Raw genomic sequence first — 19,899 nt, forward strand, 5'->3', positions numbered from 1 at the left:
ATAATCACAGATAAAGATGATAAATTTCAAGTATTTATCCAATCTACCAGTGACGCTTGAGTTTTTTATGCATATTTATTTACCTGTAAAAGTGATAAATTTATGAAACTTACCAAGACGATTGGTAAGTATGCATAGGTTATTTATGTATTACAACCAATTTATCACGCATTTACCGAAACGGTTATTTTTTCTTTTTAAAAAAATGTTTTGTTTATTTTATATTTTTTATTTATTCCTTAGCATTAATGTAGTTTTTTCAATTTTCTGTGCAGACCTTTGCTTCCAGATAATGGTTTCTTTACCGGGGGTCCATGGACCTCTTAGGGATCCGTGAGAGTATTTTAGGGGTTCCACGATCTTGATTGAGAGAAAATATAAAACTACTGACATCTCTCAATGTTACCAGCTTCATGTTTTTTTGCTCACTTTGTGCATGTTGAAACAATCAAAGAAGAATTCCTATTTTGTGAGCCTCTTTCGTAAACTACAAAGTCTATCGATGTTTTCGAAATGTTGAAAACATTTTTTCACTGACAAAATTCTGATCGGAAAGAGAAACGTCATTCAATTTGCATTGATGGAGCTCTTGCAATGCTTCGTAATAAATCTGGTTTCGCTACTTTCGTGAAAAAAGAAGCTCCTCAAATCATTGTCTCTTATTGCGTTTTGCGCAGATATGCACTGGCAACAAAGAAAAATTTTGTTAATAGCCATAAAGTTGCTAACTTTATCACCAGCAAGTCTTTGAATCATCGAATTTTTAAAAGATTTTGTTTGTGTAAAAATAAACAACAACGACGGTATATAGTGGAATGTGCTTAAAGTACACATATAACGTGCATTTAATTTCATTTATCGCTCGCACACACACATTTTTTGTCCATCGGGAAACATCTGATGTCTTCACGAATTTTAACCCGAGAACTGTCGCCACTGATTTTCATTCATAAACAAATTTTGTTAATGTGCAAACGTGTCCAACTTTGAAAATATACCCGGTCTCTTACGATTCTGCTTTAGGTTAGCATTTCACTATAAAAGTTTTGTAAAGAAATCTTTTATCATCTCAACTTTTATAGTGTAATGCCGTCCTCAAACAAGTTTTCTGTTTATTTCAAAGGTGGCGAAGAAGAAATACATACTCGTTATATGCCTGTTTCGTAGTTTTTGTTTTCTTATATTTTATATGTGTTTAAAAGTGCTTTTCAGAGAAGGGGTCCATTGTCTTCACTCTACTGACACAAGAAATCCGTGGAAGTGAAAAGGTTAAGAACACATGCTGTAAAAAAATTAAAATGACTTTATGAGAAACATATTTACCATCTAGTGGTTCTCAACCGGGGGTGCGTGCACCCCCAAGTGGTACGAGAGAGCATTTTTTAGAGTGCGAGATGGAAAAAAATTACAATATGTTATTCAGGAAAATTAAATGATGATAAAAATTGAATTTTCCAATTCCTAAAAAAATATGAATCACACCAATATTTTTTAGCCTCCTCTTCTGACTTCAGCTGTTGTAAAAGTCTTTTTTTCGATTAGCGATCGTACTTGTTTTCGGTTGAAAAAATACCATTATTTACATAAAATATTTCTTGTTTACTTTCGCAACTCGTGTTATTTGCATGTTGTAAACAAAACCGTACTGCTTAGATTTGATAGTGTCGTGAACACACGCGACTCAAAAAAAAAGTCAAAAAATTTAGTCGTGCCAAAGAAATATTAATTTATAGTTGTTGTGTCGCAATAAGTGACGAGCTATTCAATGAACTTTTTTCTCCAAATCTTAAAAAATGTTGTTAAAAAATTAGTAAGTTTTTTTAGTTTCGTTTTTGAATTCATTTCAAAAAAATTAAGCAAAATTAAACATTATTCATAGCCGAAAAAACAGTAAACAGTAAATAAAATTAATTAATTATTGGATAATTAATATAATCAATTACAAAAAACCCTGAATTTTCTAACAGATGAAGATGAAATATCAATCGGGTGGGGGAAGGTAAATCGCATTGCTCTGGGGGTGTCGGAAGGCGGAAGGGAAAAAAAAAGGTTGGGAACCACAGCAGTAGAGTCTAGTGGTAAATATGTTTCTCATAAAGTCATTTTAATTTTTTTTGTGTATTGAATGAATAAAGTTGATTTGATTTGAAAAATCTCAAATTCATGTTCATGTATGAAAAAACTTCGGCTGAAAATTTAGTTTTTTTTCTTCCATTGCGAAAGTTGCTAAAATTTGCATGAAATGCGAATAAATTCTTTTCGGTCAAACCTAAATCTAAGACAGCGGGACTGAATATGTCGTGAATTCTTCAACATCATGTGTCCGACTGTGGACTGAACCTAAGCAAAAGTTGTGGTTCCGACGGGCCGCCAAATATCATTGATCGTAAAACGTGATTAAAGTTCATTGCTCACGCCTTTCATTTGACTGCCCAAGCAATAGCCTAAGATTCTATCAATTCATGGATAAATTATATGAAAACATGCGTTTCGTGACTTGTTAATAAATACAGCAGAGAACCTTCCTAGGCCAGAGTTTTTCACAGACACCTTTAGATCAGATTTTTACTGGGTCCCCTATCGATGTTCTAGTAAATTTATACGGAAAATGAAAAAAAAAAAGTTGATCATCGGATTTCTCTAGACTATTAGCCATGTCCGCCTCTCGCTTTGTGTATGGCCATGTGGCCATGTAGGTATACAGAAATTGTAACCGTCTACAAAATTATTTAGACAAAGGGCCGTAAAATTGTTTTTGCTCACCTGGTACTGCTCAAAAAAGTTGGTACATCGACAAAGTATAAACGATTTTTTAGTTACTCTGTGTAAATCTGTCTCTGTAACTGCTGATAAATCATTCCCTGTAGATCGGCGGTTCTCAGATACTTTTAGTTATGGACCACCAAGAAAATTTGGCGTCTGACATGGACCCCCGACTTTTAGTCTTGGACTCCCGGTAATATTGGTGTTTGTCATAGACCCCCATTCACAGCAGCAGAAACTACAGCCATCTATCACCGAGAATGTTCTCGAACAATGGAGGGCATTTTATCCAGTACAAGTAAATGTAGTAGTAACAAGCACAACTCTGACAAGACCTATGCATGAAGCACTCATTCTTTCATGTACCAATTTGTTAGAAATTCCTTAGTGGAATATATACGAGGTGTGTGTACGATAAAGTGGTAGTAGTTCTAGTGAATGTGATGTGATGCGATAAGTACAATGCAATTTACTGGACTTCAAAAGAACTAAAGCAACATTTCATACCCCTATCGAGAGCTGTCGCCACAAGTACAATTTTTGTCAAATCAAAACAATATTACTACTGCAGTCTTCCAACGTTGCAGCTGTGCTCTTTTGCGCGTAAATTTAATTAAAACTTTTCTTTTTAAGTTATTTATTTATATATATTTTTTTATCTAAGCATTAATTCGCTTTATAATTCTACAACTGGGCCGTGGACCCAGGCACTGTTGCTCCAGGCACCCTCATTTGTAAACCGTTGCTGGTGTGTGGATAATGTGTTTCTTAAATTAGTTTTTGACAGTGGTCTTTTCCGAGTAGCGAGCACTTCCTATAACCCACATCGAACGAAGAGCATCCATAATAAGACAACCTAGGTGCATAGGTGCTAATCACTGATGCAAATCATTGATTTTTCTTCCAATTGAGCGTTTGATCGGTTAATCAGTGACTAAAAAAACTCATACGCAGGCATAGTTTTGGTGCTTTACCTGTGAGCATTACGGTACTACAGTAGGTTGAAGATACTTCTGCTCTAAGAATTTGCTCACTTCGTTGAATATATTCAATAGTTTTGGAACATTTAATCATTTTGAAATTCCTCGTAGTCACTCACTCTGGTAACTTGTCATGTCTACACCCGCCAGATAATAATATCGGTTCTTTGGCTAAAGGAAGAGTAAATAGGTGAATGTGCGAGATGGACTCCCCTCCCCCATAATTCAAAACCATTCAATCTACGGATTTGTCCAAGTTGACAGATTCAATTGTAATAGTCTGCGATTAATAAACTCTATTCCCATCGATACGAGAAATCTTCTTCAGCATCTATGTGATAATCTATTTTCATCTATCCGTAGTTTGGAAATGTGCAAATCACACAGCAGCAGCTGGAGTTCGTGTCCATGTATCACCTGCGTGACGCAACGTCGCACGAATGACATCATGGAAAAAAAAGAGAGAAGGAATTGAACATCATCTTCCTGTGATTCCATCCCAGAAGGGGAAGAAGGAGAGCCGTCCTCGGCAAGTTCAGTGAATCATGGCAACTAAATCGTCGGCGCAACATCTCTTTCCACCTCCATACGAACGTACATACATGGTCAAAGGAAAACCAGCTTCAAAGTTGCGACGACGACGGGGTCCTTCAATTGCTGCACCAATGAGAGGTTCTCCTTCGCGTGACGTAGCACAACAGGTTGCCGCACGTGACCAGTCTTCCAGCAGGTAAGGAAACTGAGAGAAAAATCTTGTCACAGTCAGTCGAGGAAAGGGATAAGGGCCGCTGCTAAGTCGTTCGTTAGCCCTACAGTTTGGTGCTTGAAGGAAAAAAAAAAAAAAACAACAATAATAATAACGAAACGCAAACTATTGGGATTGTTACCATAAACAGAAGAAGACCTCATCCAAAGGAACCAGCTTCCATGCCGTCGATGCGATGGGTAAGTTTGACGATTGTTGTGTTGTGAATCCCTTTAAATTTGAGTCGTTATTTCCTAGGATTGTGATATTATTGTATCTGTGTTTGTTCTCAATTCGTGAGCTCGGCGTAAGCACTTGTGCCCTACTTGCCGCGAGTGGCCGCAACTGGAAATCCTGCTCGGCGATCTGGACGTGCGTATTCGAGAAATTTCCAAAAAAATATTGCAAGATTTAAGGTGTGATATTGGAAATGCCGAAAACAAGTGTGACCATACGGAATAATACTCACCGAATTCAGTGGAGATTTAAATAGCGTAGGAGGTTACGAATTGCATACTTTGTGCTTTCATGGATTCAACTTGTCATTTGGATATCATTTCGGACTATCACTGTAAATTTCACATATTTAACTGAATGTAGAAGACACGATTGAATTATCACTAGAGACTCGTCGAGATCGCATCATTACCATGACGTCCGTGTCTAAACCCCCCTCCCCCCCCCCCCCGTAAATTATGGTTAATTTGCTTGTGAGGTTTAAATCTATTAGCTAGAACCTTTTTCTCGTTATTGTTTGAATCATTTTGCGTTGGAGCCGAAACCGTTCGTAAAACAGGGTGGGCCCCCAGAGCTCGCAGCAGATGATAGCGGTAATGACGTAACATCCGCTTTTTGCCTTTGTTTAACGTCCGCCCGCTCCCTTGAAAACAAAAAAAACTACCACCAACTTTTTTATTCATTTGCAGATCTCTTCGTGCGTGGAAGAGATATCCTATAAGAAAATATCCAACGGTTACCATATTTCGACTTGGATTATTATGATCCGATGATTGATATTATGGTATCGACTGGCTTGGACGAAAGGTGTCACGTTGTTTGTTTCGGTCCACAATTGGGGCTACCAATATCAAGGGCCGTGAAAACGGGGGATTAAAACACATTTATTTTAAATATTTCATTTCAACTCTTCCACGGCTTAACATTGCATAAATTTTGAATGCCATATAGAAAATGTGTCTTTTTACGTCTTATCAATAAACATGCATACGGACAAGGACCTCAAGATTGAGGGCCCCTACACTTTCTAGTGAATAACACTAAATAAAGTTGTAAAGAAAAAGAATTTGTCTCCGAAACTCTTGGTTTGAGGTCCGTCCTTGAGCCTCTTCCTTGTAGAAGCCATAAATATGGATATTGTCCCTAAAATTAAACAGTGAATTGGTTTTTTTACTATTCACCAGGCCACAAAATACCTAAGTTTGGCTTTAGATATAAAAGAGATGAATGTTTCCCGTTTTAGCATTGTTTTTTAACTTTTTTTTTTTCTGCTGAAGCTAAAGTACCAGGGGTTAGATGATTTGTTATGTAACTAATTGCTTGAAAAAACGGCATCTTTTTTCTTTTTTTTGTCTTAAATGTACTAAAATGTAACTAAAACTTTGTACTAAAAATGACCTACCAAATAATTTACATGATAATTATATTTTTTATTATCATTATATTTTTATTTTCACTCTATCATTTTCTGCCCTCTCTATTTTTCATAATGTGATAGATGAGGGATTAAATTTTCTTATTATGAATAAAATTAGGAAGAAACAGGAATTCATATTCTTACGGGATACATTTTCCACGCCATACTTTGCAAATTAAGTTCGAAAAAGCAAATAGGTTCTGTACTTCATGCCCGATACTCGAAAAACATTATTTTCCGAAATAATTATTGTTGTTAGCAGACTGCCAACTCAAAATCGTGAATGATATATGCATAATTAAGAATCACTTGCGCGCGTGTGAATATAATGTCTTCATGGCCCCTCACATCTTCGAGCTGTGGCCCTCAAAGTCCAGTATAACTGGCGGGTTCCTTGTAAAAACTTTCCATTAAATTAGTGTAAATATTTAAAATAAACGTTAGGCAATATCTTCGCTTATCCTATCTGAATTCTCGTATAAATGGGCACTAAACGGTTATTCTTGCCATTTTAATTGAATAATATTTTATGTGCATTCATCTATGTACTTTTTTGACTTAAAATATATCTTGAGAGGTTTTTTTTTTGTGCTTATGTGTTTTCATTGAATCGAAATGTATAATCGAGAAAGAAACGACAAAAAACTCGCTACTTTTACTTAATTGTGGGCGCGTAATTTCAAGTTATTTATGTGTTACACGCAGTAAACGGTTTTCAGGAAAAAAGAGAGGGCGGTGACATTATTTGTTATTATGCTTCTGGAATGGGAACGAAGCAAGAAGCCATTGTTTTGTGTTAATTAGTTTAGTTTGACAGGAATAAATATACACCGTGTTTCATGTTGCTCAACGAGTGTTCAGTTTAAAGCGTTCTCATTCATTTCGATCTAAATTTCGCCGCCTCGAGGCAAGTACGTGTCTTTTGATTCTCTAAAATTTCGTTCATGAATTCCGTATGGTCTGAATGTTTAGGCCTAGCTTCAAAATGAATACCGTACCATAAATACATCTATAGTGTAAAAATTAAATCAAGAAGCTTATATATTATAGGCAGAAGTGGATTTAACGGTGAGCACACCGGGTACGCGCCCGAGGACCGACTTCTGAAGGGCCCCGAAAAACAAAAATTTTACTCTTTTTTTTCTAATTTAAGGGGCCAATATATTCTCTAGCGCCCGGGGCCTCAACCGACTAAAGCCCGCTTCTGATTATAGAATTACAGAAACTTCTTTCCACATAAAGATCATTCAAGAATCTCATCCAGCCCCCACAATATAACTCTCCCTTCTAATATATTCCTTTATTTCGATAAAGAATATGGAACTGGATATTATATGTATGTGCATTAACAATAATTATCAAGAAAATATCTTTGAGCACCAATCAAAAAAAAAAAATTCTTACATAAATTTCATCAGTATATTTTATCCATATGTGGTCGTCGAAGTAGTGATCCACTTCTCATACGGCTCGTAACGTGGCCCGCAAGCAAAAAACGTTGTGTATATATCCGAGCTCTTTTGTAATAGAATGAAAATTTGGATATGGTCATCATCGCAATAGTGATACTGTACTCTGAAGTAGGCGAAGTACCAAAATTTCATAAGGTTGAAAAATCCTGAATTCGTTTGTATAACCCTGTCTAATAACAATGGATATTTTATAATAATTGACTCTTGACAACTTATAACAAAATCCGAAACCATCAATTATTGCCCGAATTGTGAAAAAACGTCTGGCAACAGTAGTATCTTGATATCACCTATGGTCTTTGAAAATTTTTAAAAGTTTATTTGGGTGATAACGCATCTTTAACAATGCTCAAAAATACTGAATTCCTGACAATTTTCCAAAGCAATGAATTCCCAAAAAAGGGTAAAAACCAATGAATTCCCAAAAAAGGGTAAAAACCAATGAATTCCCAAAAAAGAGGGGAAAAAAACCAATGAATTCCCAAAAAAGAGGGAAAAAAAACCAATGAATTCCCAAAAAAGAGGAAAAAAAAACCAATGAATTCCTGACAATTTTCTGAAACAATGAATTCTCAATATTTTCATGAAACAACGCATTCATAGCAATAATGTGATTCGACAATGTTCCAAAAACGAATTCCCGAAAATTTTCTAAAATGATGAATGTTCCAAATCAACGTTGAACAGTATTCTAAAACAGCGGTTCTCAACCTTTTTTGACTCGCGGAGCCCTTTTAGTAAAAAAATTCTATGGCGGAACCCCGTAGGATCCCATTTTTTAATAATTCATTAAAGTTACTGATTAATTTTTACTATTTAAAAATATTTATATAACTATTTTTTAAATTTTACTGGTTAATTACTTAATTTGGTTAATTTTACTGGTTAATTACTTAATTTGGTTAATTTTACTGGTTAATTACTTAATTTGGTTAATTTTACTGGTTAATTTACTGGAAATTAAAAAATTTCCTCGAGCAGCCGCGGTGCCCCTGGAGAGTGCACAAGGAGTCCGAAAGGCTCCGCGGAGCACAGGTTGAGAACCGCTGTTCTAAAACAGCGTATGTTTCTGCTATAATATTTTTAAAATATTGACATTGTTTGGTAATGCTTCTCACTTTCTCAATAGTTTGTTCTGTTCTACCCCTTCAGGCGGCACCGGATTTTTGTACAATTGGTTATATTTTTCACTCGTCGATTGTTTTACAAAACAAGCCTTTGAGGTGGTTTTATGGCCGGTTGGGCAATATTTTGGAATATTAAATTACAAATTTATATTTTTAAAATACTATAAATTGCGCTATAAAATTGCGCATTAATCAATTTGAGCTTCATTAAGATGGAAGTGCTATTGTGTGCTGTATATTGCGATGATGTGTGGATATTAACTTTGCTGTTGATTTAGCTTTTGTTGTTCAACTGGTCAGGTGGGCTTTTGTCTTTTTTTTAAATAAATCTTATCTGATTGATACTTGTTTCTTTTGTTATCATGCCAAAGGATATCGATACCTATCTGGTGATCTGTTTCTCCAAACACATGTATGTTCTGTCTTTCTTTTATGCTCCGACTTGTTCCGTAAACGTAATAATACTTGCGCTAGATATTTTCTTTTATCTTTTTTTTAAATATATATTTTCCTACGAACCAGGATTGCGTGCTCTCATCGCCGTTGAAATACCTTTTTTGTTAAAATATTTCATCGCAAAGTTCTAACTTGTCTATTACATGCAGCAGAAAAACCATGTACAAGCATGTAATAACATATAACTCGGTAACTCGGATCAACTCTAATTTATGTCTTTCCCATAGAAAATAACGCTAATGAACATCCTTTTTAACGTCAACAAAATTAAACTTCACTTATAGCTACCCATTTTTCACTTTTGCGGGACTTTCTCAAAGAGATTTTACACAATTTGAGCTCAAAACATTGATGAAATATTTTTCTATGACAATGAAAGAGGGTTCTTTTTGCATGATTGTCAATCATTGTTCTGTTTCTGTCCATTGTACGTAGAAAGATTTCCAGAGTTCCAAGAAGATATGGATCCCTATATACCAGTGTTTCTCAAGTGAGCGTCGCGGCTCTTACGAGCATCACTGAACTGGAGATATTGATTTGTGTTCCTACTTATACTTTGAAGTGGTTCTTTTATAAATGAAAATATCTACTCAACTATTTTACTGAGCATGGCCCATATCCTGTAACAGGGCTCCTTGGCTGGCCCCTGGTGGATCTTTGGCAGATTCCCGGTCAGATTTTTCACGGGCCCTTCCATAATAAATTTACAGTGTGAAAAAAAAAATTTGCCGGGCCTCATAGTGAGCTTTGTCAGCCTCACTCTAGTGGGAACCCATGCTGGGAAACCGCAGATGAACCATGAATTGGGCAAGGAAACCACGGGTGACAAAAGTTCGAGAACCACTACGAAAAAAGGGATACTTGATTCAGCATCATCCTTGATTTCCTGATCTCTCCAAAATTGTTTGTTGTTTGAAGAAACTTCTGGAATTCATTTCAGAGCCTACTTCAACGTATGCGCCTTGGTTTCATAAAACTCAAACCGCTTTATGCAAAATGGCATTAGTCACAAAAACCAATTTTTAATCAAACGGCAAAAGTTGCCCAAGTCTTTTAGACGCTTGTGCATAAAAGCTGCAGCCTTTTGTGCATAAATTTTGAAACTTCAGCTATGGATATGTTTTACTAGGCATCACAAATCGATGTCTTTTTGGTATATGACATGTAGAAGCGTGTACCAAAGTCAAAAATGTGTAAAAGTGAAATTTGTTAAAAATTTAATTGTGCCCTTTTTGTACGAAGCGATATAATTATCGTTTTCATCCTTGATTCAAATTTCAAATATGTGTTCAGCTTCTCTGAGTCAATATTTTGAAAAGCAACCCGCACAAGCGCGGCTTGACTGAACTGTAAAATCTGAAAAACAAATATGGGAATGAATTCTCCAGATCGCCATTGGATTTATAAATCCTAGAGACGTCCCACCACAAGTTTCTGAAGGAAACAGATTCCTGAAATAATATAGCATATAATTTATAAATAGTATAATGAGATTATAAACCGAGGGTTTTCTCTTCTTGAAAGCGGTAAATAAAGTTCACGCAAGGATTTTATTTTTGCGGACGCGCCTTTCAGCTACGATTTTTTTATTTCCGCGCCACCGAATCAAGTCATGCGAAAGAAGAGCTGACATTCTTCGACATGGATGGTTAACATGATTGCAGATATTCGGAGAAACCTGCAGGCACAGCAACACAACTCACTCTCTCTCATCTTCAAAATCTCTCTCAACTGCTGCAGTAAATATATTTCACAATTCTTTCTTCCTCTTCTTTCAAGTCTAAGCGTTAAAAATTATTTTCTGAAGACATCAAATATGGCTACATTTTCAATAAAAATTACTCATCCAATCCTCAAAGGATTTTGTGTTTTTGTCGTTCATTTTTCTCATCCTTTCAACTTTTTAATCTTTGAAAGCCTTCATATTAAAGCCCGTTTATTTAGGCATCCTGAGTATTTGTATAGTTCCAAACTGAATACTGGCGCTTCTCTCAACGACACTTCCCTATAACTTTTGCTTCTTTTGCATTTGCTTTTTTTGAAATTAATTTCATTTTTTGGTCTCAATATACGAAAAATTATTTCATACATCAAGGCAAATGATTATTTTTCTACTATTATTTGCTTTTCTTTCTTCTTAATCAATGACACGCATGCCATCAGAACGACATAAATCCCAGCTTGATAGGCCGAATACCCATTTTATACAGTTCTATGTGTAGAGAGAAAATGAAAAACAAATAAAACGCGTAAAATGTCATGACCATGACCGTATTTTTTGTTGTTTTACGTCTTGATTCGAGTTTTGAACATCTTCGAAGATTTCTTCAGAATCGTTCGAAAAATGAAGACGCGCGTAAAATTTTCTTTGAAGTTGATTTTTTGCATCAAAACCGTATTTGGGTTTCCCTGCTTTTAATCACGTTACTCATGCAAAAAAATGTCAGATTGTGATTACTGATTTTTCTTATAATTTCCGCAATTTTTCTGCTTAATTAAAAACCTTTTAACGACCAATGTTCTCAATTGCGAACGTAAGTTTCATTTAATTAGAAAAAAAATAGTTTTTGTTTGAACACGATTTTTTTCCCCTGAAGGTGTGAAAAAAACTAATTCACGAAACAAAAATTTCATGTGTTTGACATAAATTATTTGTTTTAAATAAAAAATTGTTTTCAATTTATGACACTCATGTCATATAAATGAAAAAAAAATTTAACTTTTTCGAATAAACTTTGTTCAATTCTTTTTTTTGGATGATGATGATTTTTTGCTCGGCTAAAATCCGTGAAATCAATATGCTTTCTGGATATTATGCCGAGGTGAACTTGGAAAAAACTGTCGTTTGCCGGTGGAGAGAAACGACACTATTTTCAAGCTCACCTCGGCATAACATCCAGAAAGCCTATTGCTTTCTAATTTGTATGTTGTTTCCATGAACATGGTCAAGTTCAAAAACCATACAGGAAACATTTTTTCATGTTTTTATACCAGGGATGCTTCTTTTTGACATGACAATCGTCAAGAACTGGTTAAAACCGTCAAAAATCATCAAAAGTGTCGAAAACCTAAATGAATGCTTTTGGATAATGTTTTGAACACAATAGGTATATATTAGGAGGAAAAATTTAATTTTTCCCATATGACAATGTTTTATTTTTAAACATTAATTTATTACAATAATTAAAACAACATATTAGTTATAATTTGAAATTTTGAATTGTTTGACGTAAAAAGAGTCTAGAACAGATAACGTGTAATTTTATTTAAACTACTGATTACCTGTGTTCAATTTACTTGGCAAAATAGAGCTGTTTATTCAAACTATTTGCGATGGGAGATCAGAGTTAGGTTTTGACACCAGAAACTAACTCAGTATTGAAACAGTCTAAAACTTACTGTCAATATTGTCAAATAGTTTTTTTTAACCTGATAGATATGTTACGTAACAAAATACTTACTTTTATATAGATTAACAAGTTTTATGTTTTGAATTAGAATTATTGAGCGCAAAATATGTATTTTGATGTTTTAAATTTTCTCATCTCTACCCAAAATTTTGTTCCATATTAAAAACTCTGTGACACAGTGTCTGTTAATACACTAATTAAACTCATTTAATCTCACCTAAAATTTCTTAGCTAAGGTTGTATAAATCCAGAGTTTTAAAGAATATTTTCAACCAAAGCAGGGCTGGCAGGACTCGATACACACAAAGCATTGTTTTGCACTTTCAGATACAGCTTCAATTACAAAACCAATGCATTATAAATGCTAGTAAATATACCATATCATAGTCACTTAGTCATTCTTAATTTTGCACTAAGAATACGTTACAGGAGTTTCGTAAGCACCATATACAAGCCAGCATTGCCAAATAAAAGGATATTTTAGTCCTACAATTTAGACTTTTGAATGCTAGATATATTCTAATATTATATACAATAAGGGTATTGTTTTAGGTATCAGTGAATGTCTAGATAATTTAATAGTAACAGAAATCAAAATTACATATATGGCCTAAAAGAACTTTTCAAACACCCATCTGTTTTAAAACGAGTACAGCAGATGTTTATCTATACAACATGTATAAGCAGTTGAAATTTTGGAAGGGGAAGAATCATCTTGAATTGAAGAATATCAAATCATTCCATAGTTTTCCTCTCAGCGTTCATGCTACGCTTCATTCAAATTGTATATTTTATAAGAAAAAAAAACGTATATTGTCCAAAATAGTTCTGTCGTGAGTGGAAAATTATTTTACAATCATATTAAATATTTATTCTTTGTATAACATAGTCACTTTAAACATTACATGCAATTAATGTGTGCATTTCCAATGGGAATTTTTATATTGAAAATGCAATTTTTGAGTTTTTTGACAGTTTTTTACAGAGGTTTTTGACGGAGGCTTTTTACGTGACACTGTAAACCATCAAAAACCACCATGCGTCAAAAACCTGCCACCCCTGGTTTGTACAGTAATAATTGATTTCTATACACCTGTTTAGTGTTTGCAGTATAAATCTACAACCTTTGACAGCTCTTTATCAAATTTTGTATGGGTGCCGAACAGGATACCGGCTACTACTGGGTTATTTCAAAACTACTGTATCTATAGCTGTGTTTCGAAAAGAGTACGTCGCGTCTGATAGGGACTTCACCAACTGTTGTCAAGAACTAGCGTCGTGGCGAGCTGTGGAAATTCATGATTGCCTATTCAATGCTTTGAAGCAGTTCTCTTTTACACTACGCTGGTGAGCCCCTGGTGGCAAAAGTTAGAGAACCACTGATCTATAGGGTACTTCAAAACTTGACAAAGCTGGAGAAACAGACAAAACAAAATCATCAAGCACACTTCGACGACAATTGACTTTATCAATGATTTTTTGAGACGCGCATTTGTTATAGTGATTGCAAGCAATGTTTCTCTAACGATGCAGAGACAACTCTTTACAATGGTTTATTATTATTTGAAAATTATTCCCATTATTCAAAGTAGAGAGAAATCCCGAGACACCAATCAAGTACTTTCAAATAGGATTTTAGTTTTAGTATTTTCGGCGAAGAATGTCTCGATTCAACGATTGCATAATCCGTTTATAATAATATCTCATCGGCCTCGATGCGAGATTCAAACAGTGACCGAATTCCGTACCGAGTCGAATTAATTTGCAGTTTTTTTTTTACTTCATCATGAACCAACTCATAAACACCCAAAGGCACCGCCAACGCAAAAGTTGGCAAACTTCACGCTTGTTCGACCCATTTATTTGTGATATGCAACCGCAAAACTTGTAGGAACTAAAGAAAAATCAGTAGATTACGTTTGTGGACAAATGTTCTTCCATGAAAAATTTTTCTTGTATGTTAGAACTGGCGCTTATCTGAAGATAGTCAGTTTTACAAGTTGGCGAATTCCTTTACGGAGAGTGTTTTTGATTGAAATCGTTCGTTGTCCGTCCGAGACAAGACCTACAGTATGTTCTGAAACCCGACTTTTTCATAATCTACTTTGGATATCGATGATGATATTATTGAAGGCAGAAAGAGTGTATGCGTGTGGTTGTTAAGAGATGATGTCCCTTTTCCCTCTCGCACGTGCCCGGGGCACGAATGCCTTCAAACAACTCTCATCCCTCCGAATATATCATCTATCGTCTCGTTGTTCAGCCTTAGGGTTCGTCGATCGACATACGTAATAAACCACTTGTACTTTCGATATCGAATGGCATGGAGAGAAAGTCGACCTGGTTGTACCGGGATGTAACCCGATGATGATATGTTCGAGCAGAAACTCCTCACACACTCTCTCTCTCCCTTTCTCACCCTCCAGCGTCGTCATAATCTTCCATGCCAACTATTCACCTTAAAAGCAGGTTCAAAGGGTCGGGTTCGAACCTCTCGATCAACTTCCCTTTCTTTTTCACTTTTTGCCCTCCTTTGCTCCACTCCAAGAAAAGGTGTTTCTGGCGCATTTATGTTTAATTAACTTCATAAACGTGTCCGTTCCTCCCAAAGACGCCTCGACCTGGGGAATTATTACGAGGCATCGCTATGTCTTACATGCTATTCAGAATATACGGATTAAGCTTCCGAGTTTCATTCCGAATGACTTTCATTGAAAAAAAACTCCCTTTTGATATACACCAAGGATTAGAAATTATAGCTGACATCAATGATTTTATAATGTGTGATTTGGAAAAATCATGTATATAGCAGTCACAAGTGCAATCAACTCATTACCGACACACCTAGCATGTTCCCAAGAACCATTTATGTTGTATAATAACTCTTTCAGACCCTAGTGCCACAAATGTGTGAGTTGCAAATGTGCGATTGACCTCAGGGATTTAAGCTCTGACTTAAAGGATTGTGTAAGCTTTGAGTTAGAAATATGGTGTACATGAACTTTGTGAGCCTGAGGGCTTTCAGGGGGTTTTAAAGATGGCTTCCAGGAGAAAGTGATTCCGAAAAAAGTGTGATTTATTACATAAAATTTAGCAATAAAATACTGGAAAAAAATGAATGCGAAGATGGATATACCCCGCATCTCCTTTTGACTGAAAAAAATTTGAACGAAGGGAATCATCTCTTCACAAAAGGGGGAAAATTAAAAAATTGAAGAAAAAATTGGAAAAATGAATATTTGCTGACATTTTATGTTTTTATTTTTTGAAAAAAATATAATAATACAAATATGATCATTATCTATTAATTTTTTTTAATAATGCAGTAAATGAAAACTGCTACTTTATCACACACCAACTCCGGCCACATCGCTGTACGCAGTTCACTGCCGCTTACGAGTTGGGGTGGGAATGAACGGGCGACCATCTATCGGTGGTCGCCTTGTGCTTGTTAGGAAAATATCTTATCGGTATTCCTCCCTAGCGCGAACTTGGGACCTGACGGCAACCTACACGGTCGAAGACGAGTATCTTACCATCAGGTCACTCGAGCACAGCAAATGAATTACTGCATGTGTGTACTATGGCTTGAGGCAGGGGTTGTCAAACAGGCGCGTCTCTCTGAGATGGCACAAGAGCTTCTGAATCCTAAAACTAATTAGTAACAGGCTTTTTTTAAACATTATCTTGATAGGTAAAGACTACTACTATTTAACCGTACATGTGCCTAGCATACATTTCTTTGCGGAATTTCTAGTGAATCGGTACATGTCGGAACGTGTTGTGTGAATGTATGTATATGCGGGACTCCTAACGTATTCATGCTGTCAGTGTTGCACTTGTTTCGTGTTCCCGCTAGTGCTACCACATCTGTCTTTCGTGTTTTGAAGTGAAAATGCTTGAATTTTTATTTCATGTAAGCATCATGTTGAAGAGATAGATAAAGACTGTGGAGCATGGTAGAGGCAGTTTGTGCAGACTTTAGAAGCTCAAGTTAGCCACTGCAAAAAAGAAATTGAAAATTTCCTTCCGTAAAGAGCATTGAGTTTCCCCTCAACCTTTTGATCATATTTTGTGTGATCGAAACATTTGATCATATAGCTGAGGGCATTCCACCTCACACGATAAATGAGGTGAAGAATGAAACGTCTTTTTTTCTTTCTGGTCTATCAGATACAGCGTGTCAGAAATTTCCATCCTCTTACTTTTGGGAATGGCGTGAATAGTTACGTTGGAAAATACCCTGTGCGGCGGGCCTTTTAGGCTTAACAGGACAAATTCCAGGTCACCATGGTGACTAAAAAATTGATGTTGGCACCTTAAATTGTGGAACTTGAAACTGGATTCTTAAATATGTGGAAACTAAATACGAGTCGGGACAACAAAAAAAAAAAAAAATTTGGGATTCATATCGGTGTATTTTCCAACACGAAAGGGGGATCGCTATGTCCTGCAAAAATGAAAAGAAAAATCGTGATTTGTCAAGACCTGATAGGGAAAGTTATCATTTCAACCAAAGTCAAGAAGCGGTTCAATTACCCGACGTCAGTGCTTTCAGAGAAAACCTTATCCGAGCCCAAATACTGCACTCTTTTTTTACTCGAAATTTCTTAAAGCCACCAGACTGCGAGAGGATCGATTGCGGTTTTTTAGTCCCATGCGAGAGAAGTTCCACTACCTGATCGCATTAAGCAAGCAGGATATGACCTATCGCTGAGGAGGTCAACGAGCAGAATCCACCAAATCTGACCCACAGCCGTCTTGGCACGTACGAGAGAGAGAGAGAGAGATCTATTTTATCATCATTTATATATTCAGCAGATATATATATATATATATATATCCTGTTCGGTAAACGAATAGGTACGTTCATTTCAAGGTTATCTAGCACAGTTGCCTCTTTGAAAAATTTGAATTTAAAGGTGCTTCAACATTTATCCATGTCTCGTGGGTCCGTGGAAGCTCTTCCCAACGATTTAAGTTCATTTTTTCTATCGGTGCACATTTTTTATAGAGGCAATGGCTTCCAAAAGCGGAAGAAAGTGAGAAAAAAAATGCTTAACGGTTAAATGGTTTCTTTCGTGGGCGGCCGACTTGATAACTTATTACATCGCTGCTGCGTAGGATTTCTCTTTCGCAAAAAAACAGGTAAATGAATCGCGATGGCGACGCGGAATTTCGGTGTCGCTGCTGCAAAATATGATCTATCATTCATTGCAGAGCATGTCCGAAAGTCTTTGGAGCGCTCCTTTTCTTATCGTCCAAATATATTATTCCCGCAGCGTACCGTGGTTAGCATTAACGCCGGATCGATTTCTGTCCGTGGGCTGTTTTCAACTCTCTCACTATTTCAAAGGTATATGAGATCGAGACAGGTCCGTCCGACCATAGCCATCTTCATCTTATACATATTAAAGACTTTAAACATTTGCCGAATCTTTTCTGGTCGGTCATTCAAAGCCCCATCGATATTGATTCGGGTGGTTTCGCATTATCTTTATTACGCTACTGACGGAATAGGAAAATGGATCGATTGTATTTCATCCCGGTGCGATTGGTTCTTCTTCGATACACTCACGAAACCGAGGCGATGTACTACTACTACTACTACTAAACCATACATGCACCTCGCCCACATTTCTCTGCGGAATTTCTACCGAATCAGTACTTGTTGGAATATGCGTGTGGTACGTGTTGTGAACCAAACGGGAAGGACTGAGTAATGCTTGTTATGTGTAGTGCCGCCATCTGCCGTCAATTTTTCTAACTATGAGTGAAGTGCAATGATTGAATAATTGTACCGTTGTAGGCCTGTTGCTTCCTCCGGCGAGACTTTTTAAAGGGAAAGATCGGCTTATCTCCCTTCCTGGAGCCCCGAGTTTAAAAAACTCCCCTTTCCCTGCCATAACAAGATCAGTCGTGGAAGACAATAATTAATCAAGTAACGTCTTACGGAATGTACACATATACTCAAAAATACTGGGGGCAAAAATGAGCACACCGAACAAATATAAATTTTAATGAGAACCAATGCAATCCATAACTTCAGAATTATTGAAACGGTTTTACAATAATTGAAACAATTTCAAAGTTATTGAAACAATTGTTAAACATTCAGAATAGTTGCAACAATTGCATAATTATTAAAACAGTTGTTGTGAAAATTAGTAAGTTTAAAATACTCCAATTTTTTCATATAAACATGAATGTATAAAAAAACCATTGACTTAGTGAAATAACACTGATGAGCACACTATAATAATAAGAGAAATCAAGTTAAAGATTGTGACCAGTGACATATACACCATTGGGGACACAACCCTGCCTTCCTTGTTTCATGCACTGTGGTGTGAGGCGCTGAAGTAGAGGCATTAGTAGACTCGATTAACGCTCCTACCCTCAGGTCGGACGGTAGAAGGAGTGAGAAATATCACCGAGTTCACCGCGGTATAATATCCAGAAAATGTCTATTTCGTTATTTCAGAATTAATTGAAATCCTCAGAATCATTGAAATTATAATTTTAGTGTTAATGAAGATCCAAAATTGATGAACGAATTAATTCCTGTCAGGCTGTTGGCCTCCTGCCCATTAAAATGCCACTGGTCGCAATATCTAACTTGGTTTCTCTTATTTTTATACTGGCTCATCAATGTTATTTCACCAAGTCATTGGTTTTTTTATACATTCATGTTATACGATTTTATGATTAACAGTAGAGTAATATTATTCTCCAGCTGGTAAAAGAAAAAAAATCGGATCGGACTAAACTCGTCACGCGGGATCATTTCTTTTCGAGCTGCGATGATCTCATTATAGAGATCGAGTACATGTCCCGTGTTGGACTCCTACAGAAAAACTGTCACAATAGAATGTGTCATTTTACCGCTTGTGTTATATTGATGGGTTTTTTTTTTATCCTGGACAAACTTTTTTCTTTTTTGGCAAACGTTGGAATCGTAAGAAGAAGGAAAAGGGAGGTGTGAAGAGTTGTTCGAAATTAATGAGGAATGAGCGGCGGATCTGCTTGCTCACTGTGTCTGAACACGCTCTGGCAGTGATTCGAATCGGTCGATGGCATTCGAAGGTCAGTATCACAGAAACACTGTCTTTCCTTTGAACACAAAAAAAGATCCAGTAATTACGATTGCTTAGACACACACACACAGATTTCTCATCAGTGTCATAACCGACTCTTCCTGTGGATTGAAATTTTCGAAATTTCTACCTTCTATGTCCGGTGTCCATTTCATCAATTCCTCGGCTGCTTGAGTGAAAACATTAAACCAAGTT

The 19,899-nt window shown here is 36.2% G+C and overlaps 1 protein-coding gene across 2 annotated transcripts in view; it reads left to right on the forward strand.

The window, feature by feature from the left end:
• The first annotated feature begins 4,521 nt into the window (after positions 1–4,521).
• Positions 4,522–19,899, forward strand: part of LOC149084255 (uncharacterized) — a 191,052-nt gene continuing 175,674 nt past the window's right edge. For both annotated transcript variants that reach the window (XM_089234616.1, XM_089234617.1), the window contains exon 1: positions 4,522–4,688. In XM_089234616.1, the coding sequence (XP_089090742.1) occupies positions 4,685–4,688 (4 nt within the window). In that variant the 5' untranslated portion in view covers positions 4,522–4,684. The remainder of the gene's footprint in view (positions 4,689–19,899) is intronic.

The sequence above is a fragment of the Pholcus phalangioides genome, unplaced genomic scaffold (genome assembly GCF_987345545.1).
Source record: "Pholcus phalangioides strain wild (caught in Gottingen) unplaced genomic scaffold, Ppha-v1.0 ptg000008l_1, whole genome shotgun sequence".
In the NCBI taxonomy this organism is placed as follows: Eukaryota; Metazoa; Arthropoda; class Arachnida; order Araneae; family Pholcidae; genus Pholcus; species Pholcus phalangioides.